Source organism: Electrona antarctica (assembly GCF_951216825.1).
Source record: "Electrona antarctica genome assembly, chromosome: 9".
In the NCBI taxonomy this organism is placed as follows: domain Eukaryota; kingdom Metazoa; phylum Chordata; class Actinopteri; order Myctophiformes; family Myctophidae; genus Electrona; species Electrona antarctica.
In genome coordinates, this window is record NC_136790.1 from 24,667,754 (window position 1) to 24,675,820 (window position 8,067).

An 8,067-nucleotide genomic window follows, 5' to 3' on the forward strand; every position below is an offset into this window, starting at 1 on the left:
TTTCGCTAAGCTACCGGACTATGTTGAGTGATTGTCAACGAGCACTTCCAAACTCTAGCACAAAAAAATCACAATCCACACTCACATATTAACTGTATATATGATGATTTTGGGTGTGCCAGTACAGTGACAGTACAGTACAGTACAGTACAGTACAGTACAGGGTACAGTAGAGGGACCCCCACACAGTAACTGTCACTTCCCAACCGTTTTGGACGCGGGGCGGCACACCGGAACCGGACCGGCCCGGCCCCCTGGGCGCGTTCCTGGGGGTCTGGATTTTCCGGGGAGCCCCCGGGGACCCCCACATGGTAACCAATGAAACTCATTGAGTTGCAAGGAGTTAACATGTTGTCCCGACCCTTTGGTGTGGTTTCGGGCGCGCACACACACACACACACACACACACACACACACACACACACACACACACACACACACACACACACACACACACACACACACACACACACACACACACACACACACACACACACACACACTCTAATGTTGGAGTTGGAGACCACCTGAGGACCTCTCTTCCAGGCGTGAATTTGCATTAGGCACAAGGCACAATTCCCAACTGCCAAATGTGATAACCATCACATTTGTGATGACGGCTATGGCCGTTCTTATCCAAGGAGTGATTTTCGTGTAAAACAAATGCTTGCAATGGATCAACCCATTTTGGGCGGGAACTCTGCCCTTTTGGTGTTTTAAGCATTCTGTTCTACTTTAGCTATTGAAAAAGGTCTGCTATTTTTGAAAAGTCGTGAAAATGTGGCGCAAAACTTTGAATATATATTTCAGAGCGAACATTTTTAACGAAAATATTGGCTTCTGAGGGGTCCCTGGAAGAACATATTTTGAGATGGGGGTCCGTGGCCCAATAAAGATAATTCTGGGGGTCCTTGACATGAAAAACGTTGAGTACCACTGACATAGAAACATGGGTTTTTCAGAAAAATGTTAGGATTTAGAAGCCTTTTTTTAATCGACCTCAGTCCAAAATGGGTTAAATAATAATAAATAAATAAAAACGTATTTTGGCTGTTAACTCTTTTTTTTGCCAACTACGTAAATATTCGTGACCCCCCGCCTATGGAACGTTATATGCCAGCTACGGATATTTTAGTTTCTGTTGCAATTTGTTTGAGATAAACCCCCATATAATGCCTATTAGCCCTATATTATATTGTCACATGGAAATTGTTACAACAAATGTAAACCTCATTTCATGTAGAGACCCACCTTTCTGCATAATTCAAGTATGGGTCCTGGGCTGTCCTGGGCTAGCGGTCACCCTCTGCCCACAGATGTGGAGACTATAAAGGCTCATTCATAGTCTGTGAGGTGACCACCGGAGCTGAAATAACGTTGAGCGGTGGTGAGTAAAAACAGAGAGAAGGGCTGGGCTTGTGACGTCATGCTGTAGTTCAGTGATCACCTCACCACCGAAAATCCAGACTATGAATGAGCCTTAAACTGTGCCATCAGTTGTATATGGGAAAGATGGCCTCCTCTGTGGGGATACAGTGGAAAGACATTGCCCTTTATGGACCTGGAGAGGTCAGTGCAGAGCTATCAAAACACTCTAAATGATATCCAGGCCCATTAGCTGCTGTGTCCCTGCTGCTATCTGACAGACAAGCATTGCTTTCTGCACACCTGATGGCCTGTGTTTTTTTCATTTTGTTCTGGAGCTATTCAACTATGGAAAGGGGAACAGCCCAAGCCCACGACCCATGAAGTAATTTCTCACCTCTGACATGGGAGAGGGGAGAAGCTCAGAGACTCCTTGGCTACTATAACTTTACTTTAAGTGCCCAGTGAGCTATAATCTAGTGACCCCCACACCTCATACTGCCCTCTACTACCCACCTGCAGGGCACCCTATAGGCCCGCCACACTCCTGCATCACCTCTGCCATAGGGACCCAGTTGACATGTAGGTTCTGATAGCGCTGCAGTGACCTCCATACCCCCCTACCACTCCCTACCAACTTCACACATACCCCCTCTATCAACCTTAGGGGCTCCATAGCCCTGCTACACTATACCCAGCCACCCAGTAGACAGCTGACCACAACAATCTTCAAGCTTCTCCCAGAAATACCTGACAATGCCCGAGACCAACTGAACAGACCAGGTCGGTTCAGAACTTCAGATTCTAGTACCCGTTTGTGATAATGTGTAATACCAGAGTTGATCCGAGCAAACCCGTACTCCATGCAAGGTCCCAGAATGCCATGCAGGGCTTCATTGAAATGTGCATCTCTGTGCAAGTTGTGGATTGATGGATCATGTTTTAACCACAAAGCCTGATAGTCAATTTGCGGACGTTATGCCTTCCCCCCCCCCCCCCCCATAACTAAGCCATCACACTTGAAACGTAAATTCTCCATTCATTGTCAATGGCGTTTGATGTTTGTGTTAGCACAAAATAGCCGATTTGCTCTTCTACATGTGTTGTAAATTCTCAATAGCATTTAATGTTTGCGTTCGGACAAAATCTACACTATAGCTGAATATAGGAGGGGCTATCGCCCCTCAAAAACAAATCATGTATTAATATTAAACTCTGGACACCAAAACAATGTGTTCCATGTCTGCTCTGCAGTGTCTCATGGCTTCCTCTGGACAAGACATACATTGTGGGGTTCAGGTCAGGCCAGTTGGCTGGACGGTTAAGCACAGTAATGCCATGTCCAGTCCACCAATTACTAGTTTTGGCACTGTGGGCACTGAGCAGGTGCCAATTAAGTCCTTCTGGAAACGGAAACCAGGATCTCCATAAAGCTCGTCAAGATACAGAAGCACAAAGTGCTCTAAAATATCCTGCAAGTGTGTCAACTGTAAACCTAGAACCTTTTAAATATTATGAATACTTTTTAAAACTGTTTAAAAACCACCAATAGGCCTACTTTAAAGACATCAATATTATTAGTGATCCCACACGGATTCTTCAGCAACAGCACTTTCTCACAATCTAATTGATTTTATCATCTTTGTAATCTAATAATGTGTAGAAGTAATACACAACGACAAATGTGTTTTTTTACGTGACATTTATTTCAACAACAAGGCATCAAGAACAAGAAGTCGGCAATCTTTTAAAAACTGCCAGCCAAGGGATTGTCTTGAATTCAGATTGAGTGCGAGGTCAGGACAAGAAGCTGAGGACAAGAAGTGGTTAAAGACACTGTCAAAATCTTGAATTTCATGCTATACTCATCACAGAATACAAATAATTTAAAAAATATATATATCAGTGATATTTGTCAGGTGAAAGAAGCGCCGTCTCCCCCATATTAGTATGATTATTATTGCGAACGCAGTGATTGCGAACGCAGTGAGCATTTACTATGAGACCCAGCAGATCATGTCTGTCTGTCTGTGTGTCTGTGTGTGTCTGTCACGCTGTAACACCACCCGCCCACCACCAGAGGGCGCAGCTGTATCACACACAAAAACACACACGCACGCGCACACACAACTTAACTAAAAAAAAAACTTTAAAAGGAAAACCTTAAAAAAAAAAAATAATAATTAAAAAGTTAAAACTGGAAAAACTTACATAAAAAAATCTTAAACACAAAAAAAAGAGAACTTAAAAAAAACCTTAAAGAATTACGTCATTTATTCTAATTGTTGTTTTTGCAATTTACGAGCTGCGTTCGCTTCCCGCGTTGGCGCGTCTTACTTGTTTTAGTAATGTGTATGTTTGTGTCACAACCTCAAGGCCATTGTTTGCGTTAGTTTTTGACATTCTGTGTGTGGTTCAACGACATTAGCAGCTGTCGCTTCGAGGCTGCCTGTGGTGGTAAAGCTTGCTCGCTGCGGTGCGGAAATCAGCCCTTGCGGTGCGTGTGCCATAGCTTAGGAGGCAGGCAATCATACTACACTCCCATTGGCTTAGGCAGCTTGTGAGGCCAAGACCATGTGAAGTGAGGGGCGCTCTCATCATCATGACGTAAAATAGACCATGTCCATTTGATCAGACACCAGGACGTAAAGTTCACCAAAAGCTGGATATAGGAGGGGCTAGAAACCCTAAAAAAAAGAATAGATTTGGAAAAGGACATTACTTGAAATTAGTGATGGACTGGATTTTTCCTCCTCGTTTTCATTTCTCATTTAATGAAAAAAGTCCCATGATGCGTCCAATGTGTATTTTTGGTTTCTTTCTGAAAGCCCTCGAGTCAAGAGGCCCAATCGAAATATACAGTACTGCTTTAGTGACACTAAAATCACCTCCCCTAACGCCTCCCCCATTATCATACAGCAACAGCTATGGATCATATGCAGACCGCGGCCATCTTACCATATAAGTTAATGGCAAGGTGCTACTTCCCATTGGCAGCCCATTCATCCAATCAGAAAAGTCCTATCTGATTGTATTAAACAACGTCAAACTCGCCAACATTGCAGCTGTACGGAAAGCTCGAATTATTCTCTTTATATCCTCAAAGTGTTTGTTTCATAAAAATCCACCGTAGACATGTTATGAGCTACTCTGTCCTTGCAGGTGATTCTTTTTCTATGTGTTGCAGTTTGGAAGTGCTCGTTTGATATCACTCAACTGCCCTGCGTACCACCCGTTTTGAAGTTGCACATAATGCAGGAGGCAGCAGGACATTGCTTTACTGAAAACGAGTGCTTCCAAACTCTGATGGCAAGATGGCCGCGGTCTGCTAATTGTCAATGGGGACCTGAACAGCATTAACCCATTTTGGGCAGGAATCCCTTTTGGCGTTTCAAGCAGCTATTGAAAAACAGATCTACAAGCTCATAGCGCGGCACCGAGTGCCGCGCTATGAACTTGTAGGTCTGCTATTTTTGAAAAATCGTGAAAATGTGCCTCAGATCTTTGATTATATATTATTACAGAGTCAGTTTTTAACTCAAATCTTTGCTTCTGGAGAGGTCCCTGGAACAACATATTTTCAGATGGGGGTCGGAGGCATATTACATATCATTTTTGGGGTCCTTGACATGAAATATTGAGAACCACTGATACAGAAACATGAGGTTTTTCAGAAGAAAAAAAAAAACCGACGTCAGGCCTAAATGGGTTAACACTGCTGAACACAGCTATAGAACCACTACAATTACTACATACAGGATACTTACATTAGACGTCATATCCGTACCTAGCTGTAGAAATCACTAGGATCCTGCCGAAGAACTATCCGACAGTAAAGACACAATTAAAACCAGCAGCTTTAAGCAGTGTACAACAGGTGTTCAATTCACTAATTATTCCTACATTTAAGGCTTCCTTACTTGTTGTCCGTGTAGCCACCAACGGAGGGGAAGCTGCTCCTGCCAGGGCCGGATCTGTCTCCTCCTCCGTATCCTACACAAATGATGGGGAGATAATACATTTAACATGCCATCAACCAAGAATAAATGTGCCAGAGATGGGAAAGCCTAACTTAAAGAGTTTTGGGTAAAAAGCCCATCATCCCCACCATATCCGTGTATTGAGGTTCCTCGGCCAGCAAGCGAAACAGTGATCGTATGGCCATCCAATTCCATGCTCTGAAATGACAATACATTATAACAGTTATCCATCGTCAATACATTATTTATGTACAGCTAATTAACCATTGTCACTTGTGTTTAGTCGGTGCATTACCGTGTTGTGCCACCAGGCCACCATGTGCCTTACAAAACGGCTTCCATTAACATCTGCCACTATATCGTCAACTCACCTGTCCATTCATTGCATTCAGTGCATCTTTTGTAGCCTCTGCGCTGTCATACGTCACATAGGCGAATCCCAGAGGCCTGCCTGTCTCTCTGTCTGTGATGACTTCAACTGTAGACAAAAAATTAAATAATATATTGAATGTGGTTAAATAATAAAAATCATGAATGTGGTTGTTATCAATTGTGGATCACAAGTAGTTTACCTTCCACAATATTTCCGTAGCTGGAGAAATATCGATACAACGTGTCCTTGGTGGTGTCGTAGCTCAGCCCATCAACAAACAGCTTAGTCTCAGCTGGTCCCTCGTCGTTTGTCGCACTCTCAGCATAAACAGTGACATCTCTGTCTGTGATGTCTAACTGTAGACAATTCAAATAGAATACATTAAAAGATTTAAAAAAATAGAAAGAAAGAAAAAGGAATTTGCGAATGAATGTGGTTGCCATTATAGATCACAACTTAAGTAGTTTACCTTCCCCAATGATTCCAACTCCAACTCCATGAACACGAACTTGTGATCGGTGGTCCAGACTGGTAAAGGTGTGTGCCTACGTGACAAAATGACCAGGGGGAGGGGATCTTCAGCGGGTGCTATTTGGCTTATTCTTTTTTCAGTGGGTGCCCAAGCCCTCAGGCACTCTGACACCGTTGGGTCCAGTAGCTCAGCCCATGAATGAACAGCATGCGGTTACTAGTCTCATCCAACATGTTATGTCTAAAGAGAACACAACTACTGTGACTGTCACATTGAGACTCAACTCCTTCTAGTGTGGAATGTGCTTTAATTACAACAGCAGATACAACTCTGTTAAGGTATATAAACTCTGCACAAAAGGCTTGGAAACGTAACTTTGGTCGGTTATTTTCATTCATCATTAACCCATTCAGGACGGGAACCCCTTTTGGTGTTTCAGCATTTGTTACAATAGCTATTGGAAAAATAGCAAATCTACAAGCTTTTAATTTATTATATATAGTTTCTATTGTTGATTAGTCACCTTTACAACGAGGTATAGCCTGTAAGTATCGAGCATTCCTGGAATGAGCAAACACAGCTAAACGTGTGGGTAGCGCAAAAAAAACAAACAAAAAACAGGATTTGCTGCAAGTCAGCCAATGTGGTTCTGTTGGTCACTCTAGCACATGCAGCATGCCCAAGATGATCGCAGGGGTGTTCAATTGGGTCGAGGTCTGCAGGCCATTCCATCCATACCAAGTTTTCTAGAGAGTTCCAACACGGAGTGTAAAAATGGCCAATATGTGTTGTTTTTTCCTTATTGCTGTGGGAGAGTCCAATCATCCAATCCACTAAGCAACTCGAAGCAACCATTTGCCATTTTGGCAAATTTGGAGGCGCTAAAGCACACATTTAGCCGTGTTGCTCATTCCAGGAATGCCCGATCCTTACAAGCTATTATACCTCGACTAATAAACAATAGAAAATACCAATTTATCATTAAAAGGGGCGAAATAGCAACCAGTACTTTTCCGAACTCTTTGTACCGAGTATAACATAATGTAGTAGGAACACAAATCAGAAAGGGTCACATCAGTCTGCCTACTTACCCTACAATCAGCAGAGAGGAGATCAGGAGGGCTGTAGAACAGCTGAAGAGTGGGAAAGCAGCAGGGCCAGATGACATCCTGGCAGAAGGCATAATGGCAGATGTTGATACCACCGTGAGCCTGTTGCATGCACTCTTCAAAATGATCTGGGAAGAAGAAAAGATACCGTGGGACTGGAAAGAGGGCCTTGAGGGCCTTGCTGCAGCTCGGTGAGTTGAGAGGGAACTCTGGGAGCAATCAGGAAATGCTCTGTGTTTGACTGCAACCTATTTAAATAGTGTCAGTGGGCGGGGCCAGTGCCTTGCATTTCACTGAGGCTTGATTGTATGAATGGGAGGGGCCAGCATCACTGGATGATCTTTGAGTGGTGCAACCACTCCTATTAGACAGTTATGTTTGTCCCTCCAGGTCCCTGGCAGTGGCTGGGTCTGTCTGTCTGAGCAGTGAGGCACGAAATAGCCTTTGGTTGGTTCTCACAACCAAGTGTCACTGTTGTGCAGCCTAAAACACGCACGCACGCACGCACACACACACACACACAACTGTGAACACTTCTCCAATCAACCTGCTCCCTATAAACTGGACTCGTTCCACACACGCACTGCCAATACATACTCTGTTTCTTGCAATCTCTGATACTTTGTTTTGGTGCATGCATTTGGTGCATGCATCGTGCGATGCATCGATTTTTTTATGAATGCCCTACTGTGTAGAATATTCTGCTAAAAGGTTAAGTGCCAGCATTTGTTGTAAAGAACAGGTGCGGTACAACTAGAGTCATTAGAC

The 8,067-nt window shown here is 43.5% G+C and overlaps 1 protein-coding gene across 1 annotated transcript; it reads right to left on the bottom strand.

Annotated features, from left to right (window-relative positions):
• Nucleotides 1–3,050: 3,050 nt before the first annotated feature.
• On the bottom strand, nt 3,051–7,534 carry LOC306929676 (cold-inducible RNA-binding protein-like). The gene is made up of 8 exons (XM_079510298.1): nt 7,282–7,534; nt 6,188–6,263; nt 5,918–6,074; nt 5,717–5,823; nt 5,474–5,543; nt 5,286–5,358; nt 5,133–5,187; nt 3,051–3,175 (listed from the first exon to the last, which is right to left on the bottom strand). The coding sequence occupies exons 1-7, from the start codon at nt 7,371–7,373 to the stop codon at nt 5,169–5,171; spliced, it is 594 nt and encodes a 197-aa protein (XP_079366424.1). The 5' UTR covers nt 7,374–7,534; the 3' UTR covers nt 3,051–3,175; nt 5,133–5,168.
• Nucleotides 7,535–8,067: the final 533 nt, after the last annotated feature.

What these genes read in the sequence shown, in the direction of transcription:
- LOC306929676 (XM_079510298.1), bottom strand. Translation starts at nt 7,373, where the DNA reads ATGCCTTCTGCCAGGATGTCATCTGGCCCTGCTGCTTTCCCACTCTTC. An exon ending in TCCTCTCTGCTGATTGTAGG is followed by an intron (nt 6,264 to 7,281) that starts GTAAGTAGGCAG and finishes TTTGTCACGTAG; the next exon opens with GCACACACCTTTACCAGTCT. An exon ending in AACCTCAATACACGGATATG is followed by an intron (nt 5,359 to 5,473) that starts GTGGGGATGATG and finishes TCATTTGTGTAG; the next exon opens with GATACGGAGGAGGAGACAGA.